The 22,889-nt window shown below is 48.3% G+C and overlaps 1 protein-coding gene across 5 annotated transcripts in view; it reads left to right on the top strand.

Annotated features, from left to right (window-relative positions):
* The window catches only part of MLPH (melanophilin), a 166,049-nt gene that overhangs the window by 132,766 nt on the left and 10,394 nt on the right, over positions 1–22,889 (top strand). For 3 of the 5 annotated variants that reach the window (XM_073553274.1, XM_073553275.1, XM_073553273.1), the window contains exons 10-13: positions 1,973–2,056; positions 2,139–2,312; positions 16,097–16,252; positions 16,324–16,416. In XM_073553274.1, the coding sequence (XP_073409375.1) occupies positions 1,973–2,056; positions 2,139–2,312; positions 16,097–16,252; positions 16,324–16,416 (507 nt within the window). The remainder of the gene's footprint in view (positions 1–1,972; positions 2,057–2,138; positions 2,313–16,096; positions 16,253–16,323; positions 16,417–22,889) is intronic. The other 2 variants (XM_073553277.1, XM_073553276.1) reach the window with 1 other exon arrangement.

Genomic DNA, 22,889 nt, shown 5'->3' with positions numbered 1-22,889 from the left:
CTTGCTCTTGTGAGGCGGTAATTAAAAATGCGTTTTGTTCTTGACAATCCTCTGCTACCGTACGGTTTCAAAAGGTGTTCTGACAGCTGGAAGGCTTCATCCCCTACACAGACAAATGGCATAGGTGGACCAGATGTTTGCGGCAGCGGTCTAGGGGATGGGAACTGGAAGGTGTTTCCATACAGTTTACGCCCCATGGCAGACAGTTTGAAAACTTGAGAGTCAATTGAGCGACCATAGGCCCCAATATCAACAGCAATAAATTTGTATTCCGCGTCAGCGATGGCCATGAGGACAATTGAAAAATATTTCTTGAAATTGAAATATTCCGATCCCGATCCAGCTGGCTTTACAATGCGGATATGTTTCCCGTCCACAGCGCCCAAGCAGTTCGGAAACTGACATATCTGTTGAAACTTTTCAGAAATTTCAATCCACCTCTCTGTTGTGGGCTCTGGTAAAAACTCTTCAGCTAAGGAGTCCCACAGTGCACGGCATGTGTGCTTCACTATTCCAGATATGGTGGAAATCCAGAGTCTGTACTGGAAATGCAGTGACGAAAGGGATTCTCCAGTTGCAAGAAATCTGTGGGGAATTAAAAAACAATCAATTAGTTTAAAATCACAGCATTACATACCAAAACTCAGCTATAACACTTGGAGATACAAACTACCACCAACAAGATTGCAGTGAAAGTGTGCTCTGATGCGAGCATATCCAATAAATGTGGCTTACCTTAAAGTCACCATCAGACGCTCTGCGGGTGAAACAGAGAAGCGGCAATAGGTGTCCGATTTTCTTATGAGGTATGCAATGCGTTCCACCAAGTAATCAAAATTCTCCATTTTCATCCGAACATATCCAAAAAATTTCTTCGGGTTTCGTCTAAGGTCCATGCAGAGTGTAGAATAGACCCCACGCGTCAGTCTCTTGGCTGTGATGGGGTGGATCCACAAACGTCGTCTACGATGCCTGATGCGCTGCTGTCTCGCTCTCTCCTTCTCCAGAACAATCACCCTCAAACGATTCGCCTCCGCTGTAAAATCCGCCAAATTCTTCAAAATATTTCCAATCACAACATCCATCTTCACCAATCACTTGCTCTTCTCTACAACCTGCACTTTCTCCTCTACAACCTGTCAAAGAAGGGCTGTAGGAACACGGTATATATAGTTTTTCAGTAGCCAATCAAGTTCGGAAGGCCACAAGGGGCGTTTTTAAAAACCGGATCCGGCGTAATTCGTTGAAAAACGGATCGAAAACCGGATGAACCGGATGAGACGGATCCGGTTTTGGCTGTCATGCACAAGACAGATCTGGCAGAAAACCGGATCCGTCACATCCGGTTTTACAAAACATTTGCCGGATCCGATGTGTGAAAGTAGCCTAACAGAGTGTTCGCCCATGACTACGGCCCTGTGCCCCCTCACAGATGAGCCAGCAAGGGAGCGCTCTGTCCATGCACATTGTAAGGAGATAATCCGGCGAGGAGGAAAAATCATCCCACCCCCCCAAACCAACATCTCTTTTTTAAACAATTATATCTACAAAATATATCAGTTGTTTGGCAATAAAACTGCACTTACCTAAAATTAATAAAACATCTTCAATTCTGGCACAATTCATGTTGTATAATTATTATTATGCCATTTATAATGGTTTACCATAAGAAGAAAAGTTAATGTGAATATGTAAAATCAACCAGATGTGAGTTTTTACTTGTACAAACTTAACAGTTACCTAAATGCATTTTAGCGCTATTTCATAATGATGTCACTAACAATTGTGGGTGTTGGGTTTTTGTATTGGTGTCTGAGATGATGATTCCTGGTGGTGATGAACACATTTAACCTATTCTAATTCTATAATTTTTTAGCATTGATTCCACCCTAATATCAGGTAACTGGGTGATGGGAGTAATCTCTTCTGGTGATGGGATCTGCCCTAGGTGTTCCTCTTGCTTCTTTCACAGATTTCTGATCTTAACAAACGCATGTCTGCTATTGAACGCATGCTAAACCGCCTAGAGGAAAGATTGTCTGTGCAGTCGGATGAGGTAATCCCAATTTATTACGGTTTTGCTCAGACTAGAAGTCAATAACCATACATGTAAAGCCTGACACAGTCTAATCTCTCAGTCCACAAGCCATGTAGGACAAACGGATGCAGACTTGGAGGAAGCAACACTTAGAAGAAAGATTGGAGAACTTACCAGTAATCTGAGTGATAAAGGAGGATCCTCTGATGAGGAGAAAGGACTGAAAATCAAGTCAGTAGTGAAAACTTACAATCCGGATCCTATAAATCAGAAGGTAAAATATAAGTAAATTAATGAATATCTTGTATTGTAGAGAGATAAATGACAAATGTCTTACTGCCTCAGGGAATTGAGGAATCATAGAATCATAGAATGTTTGAGTTGGAAGGGACCTCCAGAGTCATCGTGTCCAACCCCCTGCTCAATGAAGGATTTACTAAACCATCTCAGACCAACCTCTGTTTGAAGACTTCCATTGAAGGAGAACCCACCACCTCTTGTGGCAGCCTGTTCCACTCATTGATCACACTCACTGCAAAAAAGTTTTTTACTAATATCTAATCTGTATCTTCTCCCTTTCAGTTTCATTCCATTGCTTCTCACATTGCCATGTACAATTGAGAATAATGATCATCTCTCTACACAGTGACATCCCTTCAGATATTTGGAGATGGCTTTTAAGTCTCCTCTTAGCCTTCTTTTTTGCAAGCTAAACATTCCCAAATCTTTAACTATTCCTCGTAGTACATCTTTTGCAGTCCTCTCACCATCCTGGTAGCTCTTCTCTGAACTTGCTCCAGTTTTTCAATGTCTTTCTTAGAATGTGGTGCCCAGAATTGGACACAGTGTTCCAGATGAGGCCTGACCAAGGAGGAGTAGAGGGGGATAATTACTTCATGTGATCTAGACTCTATGCTTCTGTTAATACACCCTAGAACTGTGTTTGCCTTTTTTGATGTTGCATCATACTGCTGACTCATGTGTAGTCTGTGATCTATTATTATTCACGGGTCTTTTTGCTTAGTTCTATTCCTACCATTCTGTTTTTCTTGCCCAGATGTAGAATCTTGCATTTCTCCCTGTTAAATACCATTCTATTAGTCGCTTCTCATTATTCAAGCTTATCTAAACCCTTCTGAATCCTTTCTCTGTCTTCTCTTGTGTTAAGGGCATGTCACACTAAGAGATATCGCTAGCAATATCGCTATAACTAGTGACGTTATAGCGATATTGCTAGCGATATCTCTGTGTCTGATACTTACCTACGACCCGCTCCCCCGCTGGTTATCGCTGATCGCGCGAGAACGTTCAGGACCGTTTCTCGTCGTCAGCTTCCTGTGGCGCTTCCTGCTGTGAAGACGAGCGACGCGTGGAGCCGGGCGGGAGGACGCAGGATCGCCTGGTGTGACAGGTAAGTAGCGACCCCCGTCCCCAGCGATGTCGCTGGTGAGATCTGCCTGTGTGGCAGCTCACTAGCGACCACTTAGCGATGTACCAGTGATCCTGACCGCGTCATATCGCTGGTCGGGATCGCTGGTACATCGCTAAGTGTGACAGTACCTTTAGCTATCCGTCCTTGTTTTGCATCATCTGCAAATTTGATTAGTTTACCTTCAGTTTCCTTCTCTAGATCATTTATAAAAATGTCGAACAAGACTGGGGCCAGGACAGAGCCTTGTGGTACCCCACTTGAAACACACTCTTCCAATTCGATGTACAACCATTTATTACCACTCTTTGAGGAGTCTCTCAGTTAGAAATGGAAAAAATCAAATACTTACAGTTTGTAATTCTAAGGTCAATTGCAGATGAAACTTATCCAAGGTTAATACAGAAAACTTGTACAATTTTCAACTAATTTTCATCCGATTATCATCCGTGTGCCCGACATCCATGTTCGGTTTTTCCGCCTGTGTGACATCCGTGTGCGATCCATTTTCATACACCTACACTAAAAAAATGTACATAATCACATATGGCTTCCTGGGTTTATAATAGAAATGTAAGCAGCCAATAATCCGAAAATTAATTCCAATATAGATTACAGCACACAGAAAAGCCTAATATATCACATAAGCGTTACTCCAATTTAATAAAAAATCAGACAAATGTATAGATCAACAATAAATATTTTGTCGAGATAAACGACTAAATGCACAATGAAATGGCAGAATTCAGATGGCAGAATGCCTCGTGTGTATGTACAGTTGTGGCCAAAAGTATTGACACCCCTGCAATTCTGTCAGATAATACTCAGTTTCTTCCTGAAAATGATTGCAAACACAAATTCTTTGGTATTATTATCTTCATTTAATTTGTCTTAAATGAAAAAACACAAAAAGTATTGTCCAAAAGCCAAATTGGATATAATTCCACACCAAACCTAAAAAAGAGGGTGGACAAAAGTATTGGCGATGTTAGAAAAATCATGTGATGCTTCTCTAATTTGTGTAATTAACAACACCTGTGGCACCTAACCGTTGTTGGCAATAACTAAATCACACTTGTAGCCAGTTGACATGGATTAAAGTTGATTCAACCTCTGTCCTGTGTCCTTGTGTGTACCACATTGAGCATGGAGAAAAGAAAGAAGACCAAAGAGCTGTCTGAGGACTTGAGAAACCAAATTGTGAGGAAGCATGAGCAATCTCAAGGCTACAAGTCCATCTCCAAAGACCTGAATGTTATGTTCCTGTGTCTACCGTGCTCAGTGTCATCAAGAAGTTTAAAGCCCATGGCACTGTGGCTAACCTCCCTAGATGTGGACGGAAAAGAAAAATTGACAAGAGATTTCAACGCAAGATTGTGTGGATGTTGGATAAAGAACCTCGACTAAAGGTACTGTCACACTTAGCGATGTACCAGCGATCCCGACCAGCGATATGACGCGGTCAGGATCGCTGGTACATCGCTAAGTGGTCGCTAGTGAGCTGCCACATAGGCAGATCTCACTAGCGACATCGCTGGGGACGGGGATCGCTACTTACCTGTCAGACCAGGCGATCCTGCGTCCTCCTCCCACGTCGCTCGTCTTCACAGCAGGAAGCGCCACAGGAAGCTGACGACGAGAAACAGTCCTGAACGTTCTCGCGCGATCAGCGATAACCAGCAGGGGAGCCGGTCTTTGGTAAGTATCAGACACAGAGATATCGCTAGCAATATCGCTATAACGTCACTAGTTATAGCGATATTGCTAGCGATATCTCTTAGTGTGACATGCCCTTAACATCCAAACAAGTTCAAGCTGCCCTGCAGTCCGAGGGTACAACAGTGTCAACCCGTACTATCCGTCGGCGTCTGAATGAAAAGGGACTGTATGGTAGGAGACCCAGGAAGACCCCACTTCTTACCCCGAGACATAAAAAAGCCAGGCTGGAGTATGCCAAAACTTACCTGAAAAAGCCTAAAACGTTTTGGAAGAATGTTCTCTGGTCAGATTAGACAAAAGTAGAGCTTTTTGGGCAAAGGCATCAACACAGAGTTTACAGGAGAAAAAAAGAGGCATTCAAAGAAAAGAACACGGTCCCTACAGTCAAACAAGGCGGAAGTTCCCTGATGTTTTGGGGTTCCTTTGCTGCCTCTGGCACTGGGCTGCTTGACCGTGTGAATGGCATTATGACGTCTGAAGACTACCAACTGTTACACCGCTCCGCCATACTCACCCGGCCTCCGCTCCCACGCCGCAGTCGCCCTCCGCTCCCACGCCGCAGCCTCTCTCCACCCGACGGCCGCGGCGGTCACCTGAGACAGGTCCGCGACCGATGCCTTCCCTGCATGCTATGCGCATGCACCATAGGCCGCGGCCGCGCCTCCTTCCTGCTTCTTATGCTCCGGCTGTGCCCTAACCCAGAAGCACCTGTGCACCAATGGCTGACCAGACGGGGCCATATCAGGCCGCTTCCCCCTGAGGGAGGCGCCTGATCGTTGTGTTTCCTGACACTCTGGCCTCGCTCCATCGTGCACACACTGCTGCTGCAGTTCCTGTCTCGGCTGCTCCTCACAGCAGCTTCTCAGTCCCGCTACCTGTGTCCCTGCCGACCTACTCCAGTCCTGCCTTGTGTTCCTGTCGTCCTACTCCAGTCCTGCCTTGTGTTCCTGCCGACCTACTCCAGTCCTGCCTTGTGTTCCTGTCGTCCTACTCCAGTCCTGCCTTGTGTTCCTGCCGACCTACTCCAGTCCTGCCTTGTGTTCCTGTCGTCCTACTCCAGTCCTGCCTTGTGTTCCTGCCGACCTACTCCAGTCCTGCCTTCAGTGTTCCTGTCGTCCTACTCCAGCCCTGCCTTGTGTTCCTGCCGTCCTACTCCAGTCCTGTCTCCAGTGCTCCTGCCGTCCAACTCCTGTCTCAGTCTTACTCCGGTCCATCCTGAGCCGCCCCTCTCGGTACCGGCTACCGTGGTACTCGAACCCCTGGGCCTGCTCCTAACGGTCCCTGTATAGGGGTCGGTTCCACCTGGCAGCTCGCCCGGGGCCCCTCGGTGCCACGGTCCAGAGGGTCCACTCTCGGAGTTCCCGCTCCTGACCACCCGTGCTAACAGTACGATCAGGCCATGGACTCTGCCGGTACTACGGCTGCTACCCAGAAAGAGTTGCTCTTCCTACGGGAGAATCAGGGGCGCATTATGTCAATCATGAAGTCGATGGACACCCGTTTGTCAGCCTTACAGGTGGCCGATCCTGGAAATGCCACTCAGCTGGCCAGTCTCCAACAGGAGCTGGGTCAGCAGCAAGATACTCAAACCCACATTTTGTCCTACATGGCCTCCTTTGATAGTCGCTTGTCGGCCCTCCAGGCTGCCGCTGCAGTGCCGACACCTCCCCCTGCGTCTACTGCTCCTCCGACGCCCCGCCTCGCCAAGCCGCCTCGTTTCACTGGGGATCCCAAGCTCTGTAGGGGGTTCTTAAATCAGTGTAGTCTCCACTTTGAATGGCTGCCGCAGCAATACCCCTCGGACCGGGCCAAAGTGGCCTTCATCATGTCCCATCTGGAGGGAGAGGCCCTTTCTTGGGTAAACCCGCTCTGGGAACGTGACGACCCGGTCGTTTCGAGTCTCCCGGTTTTCCTGGATACGTTTCGTAAGGTTTTCGATGAGCCGGGCCGATTAGCCTCTCTCACTGAGTCACTCTTTAACTTACACCAGGGCTCTCTCACGGTCGGACAGTACGCTATTCGCTTTCGCACTATTTCCTCCGAGCTCGGCTGGAATAACGCAGCTTTGGTGGGGGCATTCTGGCGCGGTCTTTCTAGTAAAATAAAGGATGAACTCGCAAGTCGAGATACCCCGTCCACCTTAGAGGACCTTATCTCGCTGGCTACCCGCATTGACCTGCGCTTCCTGGAGCGCGCTCGGGAGTCAGTGAGAGACAGGCGCTCCTCCAGGTCAGTTTCTCCTTTCACTCAGCCGGCCAGCTCACGTTCAGTCGGATCTTCTTCCCTCTCTTCGGGTGAGCCCATGCAGATAGATCATCTCAGGTTGGCCAAGTTACGTCAGAGAGAGAGACGGGCACAAGGTCTGTGCCTCTATTGCGGCCATTCGTCACACTATATCCGCACCTGTCCTAAGAGACAGGGAAACGACTCCACCTAGGTCAGGTAAGAGAGGCCTTCCTAGGTGATGATGAGGATTCCTCTCAACCCCTTACGATTTCTGTGCTTTTGGTTTCAGGAGGGAGGCGTGGTTCCGAGGTGGCCTACGTGGATTCGGGCTCAGCGGGTAACTTCATTCGGCCGGAGGAGGTAGACAAATACCGAATTCCTGTAGTCACTCTACCTAACCCAATTCAGATTGCCACCGTGGATGGCAAACCGCTACAGGTGTCCGTCACCTTAGTCACTGAAAAGGTGGAATTGCAAATCGGAGCCTTACATCGAGAGAAGATAGCCTTTTACGTTTTACCTAAGCTCTCTCACGCCATTCTACTCGGTCTTCCATGGTTAAGGACTCATCAGCCTGTTCTCGACTGGTCTTCTGGGGAGATACTCCGCTGGGGGCACCCGTGCCAAGCTCGCTGTCTGATTCCTGTCCGCCTGGCGGCCGCTCCACGGTCACCTCCAGACCTCCCGGGTCTTCCTCCAGCTTACAGCTCCTTCGCCGATGTTTTTGATAAGAAGGAAGCGGAGGTCCTCCCTCCACACCGGCCGTTTGACTGCCCAATTGAACTTGTTTCTGGTTCAACCCCTCCAAGGGGCAGAATCTACCCTCTGTCTCCCGTGGAGACCACCGCCATGTCTGAGTATGTCCGAGAGAACCTCGCCAAAGGCTTTATACGGAAATCCTCTTCGCCCGCAGGAGCCGGGTTCTTCTTCGTCAAAAAGAAGGACGGGACTCTTCGGCCATGCATTGACTATAGGGGCTTGAATGAGATTACCATCAAGAACAGGTACCCTCTTCCAGTCATTCCAGAACTGTTTGACCGTCTCAGAGGGGCTCGGGTCTTTACCAAGCTGGACCTCAGAGGAGCCTACAATCTGGTCCGTATCCGTGCAGGTGACGAGTGGAAGACCGCTTTCAACACTCGAGATGGCCATTACGAGTACCTGGTCATGCCCTTCGGTCTTTGCAATGCTCCTGCAGTCTTTCAAGAGTTCGTCAACGAGATCTTCCGGGACCTCTTGTACTCCTGTGTGGTCGTGTACTTAGACGACATCCTCGTCTTCTCGCCGGACCTCTCGTCCCACAGAAAGAGTGTCCGCCTGGTGCTTCAGCGGCTTCGGGAGAACCGTCTGTATGCAAAGATCGAGAAATGTCTCTTCGAACAGACCTCTCTGCCATTTCTGGGATACATTATCTCCGACGCTGGTCTAAGGATGGACCCCGAGAAGTTGTCTGCCATCCTCAAATGGCCTCGCCCCGTCGGATTAAAGGCGATACAACGATTCCTCGGATTCGCCAACTATTACCGGCAATTTGTCTCCCACTTCTCCGCGATCACAAGACCCATTTCTGTGCTCACCCGTAAAGGGTCTACTTCCAAGGATTGGTCTCCTGAGGCAGAGCAGGCCTTTCTGACCCTAAAACGGGCTTTCTCCACGGCTCCGGTCCTGCATCGCCCTGAGAGCGATCGACCTTTTGTACTCGAGGTGGACGCTTCCTCGACTGGTGCCGGGGCGGTGTTGTCCCAGAGAACCGTCTCCGGCCGCCTGCACCCTTGTGGCTTCTTCTCGAAGGCCTTTTCTCCATCCGAGTGTAACTACTCGATCGGTGACCGGGAACTTTTGGCTATCAAGTTGGCCTTGGAGGAATGGCGCCACCTCCTGGAAGGAGCTGTACATCCTTTTGTCATCTTCTCGGACCACAAGAATCTGGCCTATCTCCAGTCTGCCCAGAGACTTAACCCTCGCCAGGCCAGATGGTCTTTATTTTTTGCCCGATTTGATTTCGAGCTCCGATTCCGTCCCGGCAACAAGAATTCCAAAGCCGACGCCCTGTCCAGGGTCTTCCAACCACACGAATCCACGGAGGAACCGTCACATATCATTGATCCCACTAGGATCATCACCGTGGCTCCAGTGAACTGGCTTACTCCTCCGCCTGGCAAGACGCTTGTGCCAGAGAATCTCAAGCAAAAGGTTCTTCTATGGGGGCACTCCTCCAAACTGGCCGGCCATGCCGGAACTAAGAAGACTCTAGACCTTATCAAACGTCACTACTGGTGGCCCTCACTTCGCCAAGATGTACTCGACTTTGTGGCTTCTTGTCCATCCTGTGCAAAAAACAAGGTGCCACGGAGATCTCCGTCCGGCTTGTTGCTTCCGTTGCCTGTCCCTACGGTTCCTTGGGAGAACATCGCCATGGATTTCATCACCGATCTACCCTGCTCTGCGGGCTGCACAGTCATCCTGGTGGTGGTGGATCGTTTTTCCAAGATGGCTCACTTCATCCCTCTGCCGGGTCTTCCCTCAGCGCCTGAGCTGGCCAAAATCTTCATTCATCAAGTCTTCAGGCTTCATGGTCTACCTCGACGCATTGTGTCTGACCGAGGGGTTCAGTTTACCTCCAAGTTCTGGCGTTCGCTTTGTAAGCTCATGAACGTTTCCCTCGACTTCTCCTCGGCCTACCATCCACAGTCCAACGGACAAGTAGAGCGTACCAACCAGACGCTTACGGGATACTTACGCCACTTCTCTAATGCCCGCCAGAACGATTGGGTCAACTTACTCCCCTGGGCAGAGTTCGCCTATAACAACCATGCTGGTGAGTCTTCGGCCAAGTCTCCGTTCTTCATTGTTTTTGGCAGACATCCTGGTGTTCCTCTTCCGATAACCCCTGCCTCTGAGGTACCCGCGGCCAATGCCTTGTCCTGGGAATTTTCTAAGATTTTGGCTGAGACCAACACATCACTCAAGAGATCCGCTGATCAGATGAAGAACTATGCTGACAAAAAGAGGTTGGATTCTCCTCCGTATCGTGTTGGCGACAAGGTCTGGCTCTCCTCCAAATTCGTCCGACTAAAACTGCCCTCTTACAAGTTGGGTCCACGCTACATTGGTCCGTTTGAAATTCTGGGACGTATTAAAGAAGTTGCCTACAAATTGAGGTTGCCTGCTTCGCTCCGGATCCCGAACACCTTTCACGTCTCTCTCCTGAAGCCTGTGGTGCTGAATCGTTTCCACTCCTCGCTTGATCTTGGTCCTCAGCCGGTGGGGGCCGACAACATTTTTGAAGTACAGGACATCCTCGCTGTGAAAAGGGTTAGAGGTAGGACTTTCTTTCTCGTTGATTGGAAGGGCTTTGGTCCTGAGGAGAGATCCTGGGAGCCTCGGGAGAATATTAATGCTCCCCGTATCCTCAAGAGGTTTCTTGTTAACCTCCGGGGGGGGGCGGCTTAGGGGAGGGGGTACTGTTACACCGCTCCACCATACTCACCCGGCCTCCGCTCCCACACCGCAGTCGCCCTCCGCTCCCACGCCGCAGACTCTCTCCACCCGACGGCCGCGGCGGTCACCTGAGACAGGTCCGCGACCGATGCCTTCCCTGCATGCTATGCGCATGCGCCATAGGCCGCGACCGCGCCTCCTTCCTGCTTCTTATGCTCCGGCTGTGCCCTAACCCAGAAGCACCTGTGCACCAATGGCTGACCAGACGGGGCCATATCAGGCCGCTTCCCCCTGAGGGAGGCGCCTGATCGTTGTGTTTCCTGACACTCTGGCCTCGCTCCATCGTGCACACACTGCTGCTGCAGTTCCTGTCTCGGCTGCTCCTCACAGCAGCTTCTCAGTCCCGCTACCTGTGTCCCTGCCGACCTACTCCAGTCCTGCCTTGTGTTCCTGTCGTCCTACTCCAGTCCTGCCTTGTGTTCCTGCCGACCTACTCCAGTCCTGCCTTGTGTTCCTGTCGTCCTACTCCAGTCCTGCCTTGTGTTCCTGCCGACCTACTCCAGTCCTGCCTTGTGTTCCTGTCGTCCTACTCCAGTCCTGCCTTGTGTTCCTGTCGTCCTACTCCAGTCCTGCCTTGTGTTCCTGTCGTCCTACTCCAGTCCTGCCTTGTGTTCCTGCCGACCTACTCCAGTCCTGCCTTCAGTGTTCCTGTCGTCCTACTCCAGCCCTGCCTTGTGTTCCTGCCGTCCTACTCCAGTCCTGTCTCCAGTGCTCCTGCCGTCCAACTCCAGTCTCAGTCTTACTCCGGTCCATCCTGAGCCGCCCCTCTCGGTACCGGCTACCGTGGTACTCGAACCCCTGGGCCTGCTCCTAACGGTCCCTGTATAGGGGTCGGTTCCACCTGGCAGCTCGCCCGGGGCCCCTCGGTGCCACGGTCCAGAGGGTCCACTCTCAGAGTTCCCGCTCCTGACCACCCGCGCTAACACCAACAAATTTTGCAGCATAATGTAGGGCCCAGTGTGAGAAAGCTGGGTCTCCCTCAGAGGTCATGGGTCTTCCAGTAGGACAATGACCCAAAACACACTTCAAAAAGCACTAGAAAATGGTTTGAGAGAAAGCACTAGAGACTTCTAAGGTGGCCAGCAATGAGTCCAGACCTGAATCCCATAGAAAACCTGTGGAGAGATCTAAAAATGGCAGTTTGGAAGAAGGCACCCTTCAAATATCAGGGACCTGGAGCAGTTTGCCAAAGAAGAATGGTCTAAAATTCCAGCAGAGCATTGTAAGAAACTCATTGATGGTTACCGGAAGCGGTTGGTCGCAGTTATTTTGGCTAAAGGTTGTGCACCCAAGTATTAGGCTGAGGGTGCCAATACTTTTGTCTGGCCCATTTTTGGAGTTTTGTGTGAAATGATCAATGTTTTGCTTTTTGCTTCATTCTCTTTTGTGTTTTTTCATTTAAGACAAATTAAATGAAGATAATAATACCAAAGAATTTGTGTTTTCAATCATTTTCAGGAAGAAACTGAGTATTATCTGACAGAATTGCAGGGGTGTCAATACTTTTGACCACAACTGTACAGTTATTTGAAAATCGTGCAATATTTGGAATTATTATTCACCTTATTAATTTTCCAAACATATTCACTGAATATTTAACTTCTAAAACTTGCATCATAAACAAAATCTATTAAAGGTCTTGCGGAACGTGGTGAAGCCTGTGTGCTGTATACAACAATGCGTAGCAGGCTTCACCACATTCCGCACAACCTCTAGTAATTGAAATGTTGAGGGGCCCCACTATGAAGTCGTGCCCCGAAATTTATAGTTACGGCACTGAGTATAATGGCTACAAAAAAGTCCTGATGCTACTACTATACTATGGAGGACTAAAAGCCAATTATATTACTCAATACTACAACATTTCTGAGCCAGAATTCACACATTGCAGCTACATTGCATTTTTTTTTGTTTGCCGTCATCAGTCATCACAATAGAAGCACAATGTTTTTGCCATAATTTTGGTTAAAGGCAAAAGAAAAAACTTTTTCTGTGCTCGTTAGTTTACTTCAAGTGTTGTTTTGCCCTTCACACAAAACACAGAGGTAGACCGATGTGTAAGAATGTTTGTGTGGCAGATATGCCGGAGGATACCCTCTCTATTGGAATTGGGTATTCATGATTAAACCTTTTAAAATGCTATGAAGTATATCAGTTCCTTGTAATAATAGTGGCGCTCCAGGTTCCAGAAAAGTGTTTTTTGTATGTGAAAGGAAATTGCAATTTAAAAGTATTTCTATTATAATACATGAATGTCTCAGAAGGAGTTTAATGGTTAAACATAGCAGTTAGTTTCAATTTCACAGGGTGGGGTGTCTTTATAATGAGTGGAGAGAATAACCAAGCCTCCCATTGCTTCACCCTCTTACAATAAGGACGCGCTAATGGCAGCTCTCTTGTAGTATGTTCAGTAGAGCAAAAGACACATTGCAGAGATCAAAGTGCCTCTTCAGAATAGGTCCAAGGCAGAAACCGAGAGCTCTTGAGTTGTGCCAACATGGACAATTAGCACATCATCGGCCCTCGGTGCCTCTACCTAATGCAAAACCCTTTTCATCCATTTGGCGTAACACGTTCATGGACGTTTCATCCTGAGTGTCGGAGATAGCAACATCTGATTCACGTTAATGGATCTATTTAGCGCTTACTAAAAACTAAAACAAAATGGATGAAACGTGAAATGTATGGTGTGTTTGTCTTAGCCTTATATCTCATTTCCCCGTTTTTTTAGTCACAGTAAATTTTGGATTAGAATGATGCATTTCATATATACACAAACATGTTTACTTCCTTTTTGGATGTTGTATATATCCTACATTTTACAGCTTTGCTACTTTTATTCAAGGAGTTGTACTAAGCTTAGAAGTTATCCCTTATCCTCTGGATAGTAGAGCACTTCCTCATCGCTGGGGGTCTGACCTTTGGGACCCCTGACGACCCTAAGAATCAGGACTTTGTAGAGATCCATATGAATGGAGTGGTGGTCGATTATGCGCACTGCTGCTCCATTCTTATTGGGAGTGCCAGAGACCAGATCAACACTTCTCTCGGCTATCTTCGGAGGTGCCATAGACAATCGGAGAAGCGGAGATGCATGTGACTGACCACCGCTCTATTCATACTTGGTGTGACGTCCGTCTGCAAGTCTGGGCTGCAGTAAGACAGCACCCCGAGCAACCCCGATACCCTTTACCCCAATACAGGGATCTGGATTTACAGCTGAGCCCAGGAAGTAGCTGTCTGAATAAGAGCAGCGGACCAGAGCAGGACGGTTACCAGAGAGGGGTTAAAAAACGGGACCAAAAGCGTAGTCCGGAATCCAAGTCTAAACCAGGCGGGCAGCAGAGGTACAAAAACGGTAGACAGTAGCAGAGTCAAATCCAGGCCAGGTCAGAGTCATAAACCAGGAGGGAGGCAGAGGTACAAAATCGTTAGGCAGGAGCAGGGTCAGAAATCCAGGCAAAGGTCAGAATCAAAGATAGCCAATAACAAACTAGCACACTGGGGAAACCAAGACTATATCTACGGGCAGCACGATGGGGTCCTGGGTTCGAATCCCACCAAGGACAACATCTGCAAGGAGTTTGTATGTTCTCCCCGTGTTTGCGTGGGTTTCCTCCGGGCACTCCGGTTTCCTCCCACACTCCAAAGACATACTGATAGGGAATTTAGATTGTGAGCCCCATCGGGGACAGTGATGAAAATGTGTGCAAACTGTAAAGCGCTGCGGAATATGTTAGCGCTATATAAAAATAAAGATTATTATTATTTTTATTATATCTGGCAGCCTGCAAGCCCAGCCCCAAGGTATTTGAGGGATCAAATCATCCCTCACTGGTTCACGATCTGATGACGTCATTAGGACCGCCCCCAGGACCAGGCCAGATGGTGATGCACCAACCCCTTCATGACCGACAGAGGAGCGCAGCCTGCGGCCGCCAGATGCCTGCGGAGGAGACTCCTCCCTGTTAGCAGTGCCCACGGGCGGACCACAGCGCCTCCCAGTGACCGAGGCAGGAACAGTCGTCCCCGAGTTTGACCGTGACATGACAGTCTGGTGCATCTGGAGCTCGGGTCTGATGGCGACGTGCCAGTCTAGTGCCTCCTAGTGGCCGAAGCAGGAACAGCAGTCCCTGTATCCGATGGCGACGTGACACTTGGGTCTTCAAAATTCTAGTTCTCAGGACTGGTACGGGTCACAGCAGTTGGACCCCTAGCGATTGGGAAATGTATCCCTGATCAGGGATAACTTCAAGTCTTGGTGCATCTTCTTTAGAGCAAATTTCTAGTTTCACATCTTGTTAGGTTATATTGGAGAGAAGCATGGTACGAGTTAAAAAAAAGTCTAAGTTTAAGAAATGGTTTACACAATCGGAGATACCCATTCCCTTAATTACACTTGGGTGTATGGATTTTCTGAATGGACATGATCCCTTCTCCCATCTGCAGAGGAGAGCAGCTCAGGCCCTCTGTGACATCACGGTCAAAACACTGAGGACCATAAATGCCACTGAGAGAGCCATGCAAGAAGCCTTTGGTGGCGACATCCAACAGCCCATCATTCCTTACACCAGAACAGGAGTCAGCGGCAAGACACAGGCCGAGTTCCAGAAATTAGAGGAAAATGTAAGGAATAAGATGTAGTGGCTCATGTTATGCATAGTGGTAGTTTGGTCATGTGTGATGTCAAGATTCAGTGAGTTTTGCGTTACATCCTGCATTACATAAAAAAGTTATGAAAACGCCAGTAATGACATTACTGTATATCCACACAATGATGTATTTATATTTTGTGCTTTGCAAGGTCAAGTAATGTTCATGTAAATGAAAATGAGATATCAACACATTTCAATCACCGATTATATTTAGAAACAAGTCCTGCTGCACTCAAACCACGTTAGGCTGGTCAGACGTCTACGATACATGGTCCAAGTGCGGACCGTGATGTACGGACTGGCCTCAGATCTACTGACCAGAGCTAGAAAGCCTGCGAGGCTGTCAAGTTCAAATCATAAGATCTGCGGTCAGTCCGTGCACTATTGTTCATATTTGGACCATGTATTGTAGACATCTGAATTAAGCATAATATTCATTAACTTACACTAACTTGTTATCTCTACTAGGCCATTCAATGTGTATCTTTGATAACTGGTCAAATATATAAGCAACATATTGTTTTCTAGGTGTACATGGCAGCAGAGAAGACCTATGGACTTGAGAAGAACCTGCAGGATCTGGAGGAGCGTGCACGGCAGAGCGGAACCACTGACTCGGAGCTTTCAGAATTAGAGGTCAGCGTGGCATCTGCTATGGCGCAAGTGGAGCAGACAGAGAGTGAGGTGAGAAGCAGGAATTTGCTCCTTTTTTGTTTTTTTATGTATTTCTGTATTTCTAATTTTTTCTTGTTTAGGTGTCAGATATCGAATCCAGGATAGCTGCTCTGAGTGCAGCAGGACTCACTGTGTCTCCTTCAGACAAGGCCAAGAAGAAGTCAAGCCCGCGGGTAATGTAAAATGAAATCTATATCAATCTGTAGAAAATGTGTAATGAGTCTAATGACGATACATTTTTGAATGTGGAACGCCCTCACACCCAGGGCTGTGGGGTACTCGTTATTGGGCCCTATGAGCTTCAATAGGACATGTCACGGCAGCTGTGACCCGGCCCGTGGCCCTGGGCGCCCATTGTAAAAGGGGTTGTTTCAGTGTGCTTGTGGTGATGAAAGTTTATAAGTGATTCGTGACGCCACCTGTGGAGTTCGGCAATGAAGATATAAGCTGACGCTGCAAACAGATCCTCTGGGACAGATGGTGTGGTGCAGCAGTGATGGTATAGCCCTCCACAGGCAGGGCTGTAGTCCCACGTCAGAGTAAATGGAGTGACACGTAGATGGTGCAGTGTCAGATGCAAGGGATGTAGCTGTGCTGGGCAGCTTGGCGCAGGTGGGTTGCCCTCCCAGGGCTGTGGGGGGTACTCGGCACCGGGCCCGTTGATCTCAATGGGAGTTGTCACGGAAGCTGTGGCCCGGTCCGTTGCCCTGGGGCTCCATTGCAAAAGGGGGGGAAAGAACAATGAAATAGTATTGATGAATAGTTCGTGACGCCACCTGTGGTGTTCGGCAAGGGAGATGTTAAGCCGCCGCTGCATGCAGATCCTCTGGGACTGGTGCTGTGGTGCAGCCAAGATGGTGAAGCTCCCCACAGGTGGAGCTGTAGTCCCAGGGCAGTGTAGATGTAGGGGTATAAGAGAGGCACAAGCGGGGTAGTAGCTGGTACCCAGGTGTAGCAGTGCTTGGCGCAAGAATCAGTGGAGGACATCAGGGCTTGTAGTTCCAAAGCTTTACTCACAGTCTGTAGTACACACAGGTGCCTGCCTCCGTACCGTGTCCTCCGGGTCAGAGACTCAGTCAACCTCCAGGCCAGATGGAATGCTCCCTTCCAACGCTCTGCCAACATGTACCTTTCTGAACGTCTCCTCGTATAGCGCCTTCGGTGTGAAGTACTCCCAGTACTGAGTTACACTGGAGTGCCTCCTGACACATGTTCCCAAGAACTCTACTTGTACGGCAGACAGCTGTAGCCTGCTTCGGGGACTCCTCCTGAATCCCGGCTCACTATCAATGCTGCTGTTGTGCCCCCAAGTCTTAGATGGGAGTAGTGCATTTACAGCCCACTACTCCACCGGTGTCTGCTGCAGAACCATTAGTGTCCATACAACCTCGGGGACCGGGCCCCGGCCTTGCGCTTAGAACTTCTAGGCAGGGTTCTCTCCTAACCCATGTCCTCTGTTCCCTTTTACTCCTTCATTCCGTACTAATCTCTCCTCCTGGAAGATCAGGTTTCAGTTCAATGTCTTTCTCCTTTCCTTTCCTGTGCCAGCTGGCTCAGATCACTGACGCAGCTGCAGCACTCCTTCCTCCATCTCTCTCTCAGGGATCTTCTTCCCTCACAAATTCATAACAGTCAGGAGCCTCCACCTTACCTGGATGGTGGGATACCACACCTCATGAGGAGGTGCAGTACCTCTGTGGCGACTGAGCCTCAGGGGCGCCACATACCCCCCCATTAAACACAGCACGTCCGCGGGCTGCAAGGCAAACAAAATTGACAATATGGGAACATACAGAATTTTTATATTGCATAATAAACATGTCTTATCTAATTTTCTCAATATGAGAGGCAATCATTCTTGAACGTTACAAACAATTTCACTGTCTATCTATATTTAAAGTTATGCTACCTAATTTAAAGTGCTATGGAAGCAAATTCACCATCAGAACACATTTTCTAGTGACACATTTCTTTTCTGTTATCTTTTACACTTTCCACTTTCTTAATGAGTGACAACCGTCAACACCTGGTTCGTCACCTGCATACTTTTACTCAATTTTCACATCTTTATTCATGTATTATAAAACATTCTCTATATCTCTGTCTCAATTGGACCCTATAAAATATGCCATTAATACTGTTACTACACATTATCACTTTCTAGTTTCCTGTTCAAAAATACTAAGCATTATTCATAAGTGCAAAGAATAGACATTGGTCCGGCCATCATGTCTGGAAATGTCCTTATAACGAGGTAGTCCTTGCTCAAGGGAAGGTTCCTATGTAAAACCAAGAGAAAGCACCTAAAGAGGTGCAAACTATTTACAATGACAGTTCTGGATCACTCAGCGTCCATGATCTCCACAGTTCCAGTATGCAAAACGCTGCCAATAAAACCGGGCAACAACAGGATCAACAAATAAACATCATAATCAAAAATAGAAAAAATATTAGAAAAACTGAAAAAACAGGCACAATGGTGCAAATACCCTCCTGGGCAAGAAAGTTAGTTTACTTTAAGTTACTAGTGGTGGTCCCCTTCTGGGGTTCTGGAAGCTGATTGCTAGGGCTGCTTCCAGGGGAGATGCTCTGGGTGCTCTCATCTTATGATTGATTGCTTGCTAATCGCAGGTACTCTGCTTCCCAAAGGGTGAGATTGGGACCGGTCGGGGTAATCGAAAGGGCCATGGAGACATCGACTGCCTCGGGGGATGGCGCGTCAGCAATTTCCAGGGGTACCTCTGCTGCGGTCAGCGGCTCAGCAGGTGTTGTTGCCGGCACCACTGGATCGTCCTCCTCCAGTTCCATCGGGACCTCCGTGATGGGCACCGTAGCCTGGGGCCACCGGCAAGGGTCGATCAGGCCTTTCCGATTCATTGGCTCTACTCCCAACACCAAGGTCATGCCCGGAGCGGTAATCATACCTTGCACTCCCTGCTGAGGTTCCGGTCCCGGTGCGGGTGCAGGGTAGTGAGCAACGGCGGCCGCAACTCCCGGAATCGCCGGCGGGGCAGGTCACAGCTGGATCCGGCCAGGGGCAAGGTTGGTTTCTGCCAAGGCCGTCAGCAAGGGCCCGCTCGGCAGCGCCCGATCCAGATGGGGCCGCGGTCCCAGTTCTCCATTCGGCTCCAGAACCCTCAAGTACCTCCTCCGGGCAGGCCTTAACCAGTGACAGGTGCTGCAGAGGGTGTCTCAGCGGGCGTATACTCCGCAGGGGCGGCCTGGGGGCAAGTTGCTTTTCCTCCCCCTGTTTTTCTGGCTTCTTTCCTCCTTCCATCATGGCATTCTGGCGTTCTTCCTTGACTCTTTTCCCACCACTGGCTTCCGCTCCTCCTTCTGGGGGCGGCGTCTTCTTCCTACTCCATACCAAGCCAGTATACGAACCCCTTGGGGGGTGGGCCATGTTGCTGTCGCATAGAAGTTCAGACAGGGGAGGCCCAGGACAGTCCGTGCTCTTTTCTTAGGACCACCAATATTATCACGCCCTTCTTCACTGCACCGGCAGCCATTTTTAACATTCATTTCACAGTCTATTAAATTGGGTCTTCTGCACATTTTCAAAAGAATCGAGTCTTAGGCACACAGAACCCGATGGCATCGGGTCTCGTCATCCTGTTCGTGACGCCAAAATGGGAAGCCCTCACACACAGGGCTGTGGGGTACTCGGTACCGGGCCCGATGAGCTTCAATAGGAGATGTCACGGCAGCTGTGACCCGGCCCGTGACCCTGGGCGCCCATTGTAAAAGGGGTTGTTTCAGTGTGCTTGTGGTGATGAAAGTTTATAAGTGATTCGTGACGCCACCTGTGGTGTTCAGCAATGAAGATAAAAGCCGACGCTGCAAACAGATCCTCTGGGACAGATGGTGTGGTGCAGCAGTGATGGTATAACCCTCCACAGGCAGGGCTGTAGTCCCAAGGCAGAGTAAATGGAGTGACACGTAGATGGTGCAGTGTCAGATGCAAGGGATGTAGCTGTGCTGGGCAGCTTGGCGCAGGAATAAGTGGAGGACACCAGGGCATGTAGTTCCAAAGCTTTACTCACAGTCTGTTGTAAAAACAGGTGCCTGCCTCCATGCTGTGTCCTCCGGGTCAAGGACTCAGGCAACCTCCAGGCCAGATGGAATACTCCTTTCCAACACTCCGCCAACATGTACTTTTCTGAACGTCTCCTCTTATAGCACCTTTAGGTGAAGTACTCCTAGTACTGAGTTACACTGGAGTTCCTCCTGTCCGTTGTTCTTATGAACTCTATTTGTACGGCAGACAGCTGTAGCCTGCTTCGGGGACTCCTTGCTACTAAGTCCTGGCTCACTATTATGTTGCTGTTGTGCCCCCAAATCTTGTGTGGGAATAAAGTGGTCACTACTTCTGTTCCTCCGGTGCCTGCTGCAGGACCATTAGTATCCATACAACCTCGGGGACCGGGCCCCGGCCTTGCGCTTAGAACTTCTAGGAAGGGTTCTCTTCTAACCCACGTCCTCTGTTCTCTTTTACTCCTCACGTTCCACACTGATCTTCCTCTTTATGGAGAGTCAGGCTTCCAGTCTACGTTGCTCTCTCTTCCTTTCCCGTGCCAGCAAACCCAGGTCACTGGGATCTGCAGCAGCACTTCCATCCATCAATCCCTCTCTCCGGGGATCTTCTTCTCTCCAACTCTCTAACCAACTGACTGACTCACTAATCCTAAACTCTTCCCGCTCTTTTTAATGTCATCTAACTCCACCCACCTCCTAGCACGTTTCGTGTTCCAAACAGGGAGCCACCAATGGGTGCTTTGCTATACTCCAAGCAGGGAGCAGCCAAAGGTGCTTTGCTACACTACTTTGTGGTGTGGGGTGCAGGTGTTGGAGCGTGGTCAGGAGTCTCCACCTTACCTGGATGGTGGGATACCACACCTCAGGAGGAGGTGCAGTACCTCTGTGGCGACTGAGCCTCAGGGGCGCCACAAATGTCTATCATTGAATGAGACCCTGAATCCTTCTAGTTTTAAAAAGGTGAATTTAGCTCACCCAAAAACCCAATAGTGATTTTATTTTGCAAAGTTTGAAATAACTTATTCATGATTTCTTTTATTTGGAAGAAGCCAAAAAACACTAAACAATAAAGCAAGAACCACTTAAAGGCTATGTGCACACAGAGTCTTTTTGCTGAGTTTTCATGACCAAAAATAAGCAGAAACTGAATGTTTTTGAGGAGTTTTGGTATTTTGAAGCAAGATTTGGATTGTTTCTGCTCTAGAAATTCCTCGAAGAACTCTGGCTCCCATTCATCATCCCCTTTGTGCCTGTTTTTGTCTAATTTTGTGCTGCGTGCTTTTTGTTTGCACCCAATTCATTATTCTTTTTGCACCTTTTTTGAAGTCTATTTTATATATGCACATTTGTTTCTGTTGTTTTTCTACCTACCGTTGTGTTGCAACATGTTGTGCAACTCCACTCCAGTCTTCCCCCTGTATAAAATGTGTGACTTTTACAGACAAAAAGACCATTCATTAAATCGGATGTGCAATTTTGGAACATTTGGCGCCAGAAATCACAACATAATTTTACCTCTATATAAGTCACTAGTGCGACCACACTTAGAATACTGCGTACAGTTCTGGTCTCCGGTGTATAAGAAAGACATAGCTGAACTGGAGCGGGTGCAGAGAAGAGCGACCAAGGTTATTAGGGAGCTGGGGAGTCTGCAATACCAAGACAGGTTATTACACTTGGGGTTATTTAGTTTGGAGAATCGAAGGCTTAGGGGTGATCTTATTACAATGTATAAATATATGCGGGGACAATACCAAGACCTTTCTAATGATCTTTTTACTCTTAGACCTGTGACGGGGACAAGGGGGCATCCTCTACGTCTGGAGGAAAGCAGGTTTAAGCATAATCACAGACGCGGATTCTTTACTGTAAGAGCAGTGAGACTATGGAACTCTCTGCCATATGATGTTGTAATGAGTGATTCCCTACTAAAATTTAAGAGGGGACTGGATGCCTTTCTTGAAAAGTATAATATTACAGGGTATATACACTAGTTTCCTTAGTGTTGCGTTGATCCAGGGAACTAGCCTGATTGCCGTATGTGGAGTCGGGAAGGAATTTTTTTCCCCAATGTGAAGCTTACTGTTTGCCACATGGGTTTTTTTTGCCTTCCTCTGGATCAACATGTTAGGGCAAGTTAGGATAGGATATGGGTTGAACTAGATGGACTTAAAGTCTCCCTTCAACCTTAATTACTATGTTACTATGTTAATGTTACAAGACAAAACAAGGAAAGTGACTTCAAAAAATGCAAATGATGAATCCTGGCCCATGAGTGTACATAGACCTAGAAAGCCCTTTTTCAGCATGTTTTGCCAAACGATGGTATGGATATTAAGAGACAGGAGACACCTGATGAAAATAATGTAAAGACGTCGTGTTTGTTGAGAATTTTATCTACAATACTTATGAATGGGGTTTTGATGTAGATGGGCAAATTTGTATTCTTACGATCAAAAGCATCAATAAACGTCACACCTCCGCTGCCTCTGTCTGCTTTTTTGTGGACCTCCTCCTTTCAATTGCTAGAATTGTCCAAAACAGTTATTCCATTGATACAAATGAGGGACAGACAAGTTCTTCTTGTAGGTTTTCACGTCCGCTCCAATTT

This window comes from Dendrobates tinctorius, unplaced genomic scaffold (assembly GCF_039654945.1).
Source record: "Dendrobates tinctorius isolate UK_male_01 unplaced genomic scaffold, ASM3965494v1 ptg000199l, whole genome shotgun sequence".
Lineage (NCBI taxonomy): Eukaryota > Metazoa > Chordata > Amphibia > Anura > Dendrobatidae > Dendrobates > Dendrobates tinctorius.
This window is presented reverse-complemented; position numbering and strand designations above follow the sequence as displayed.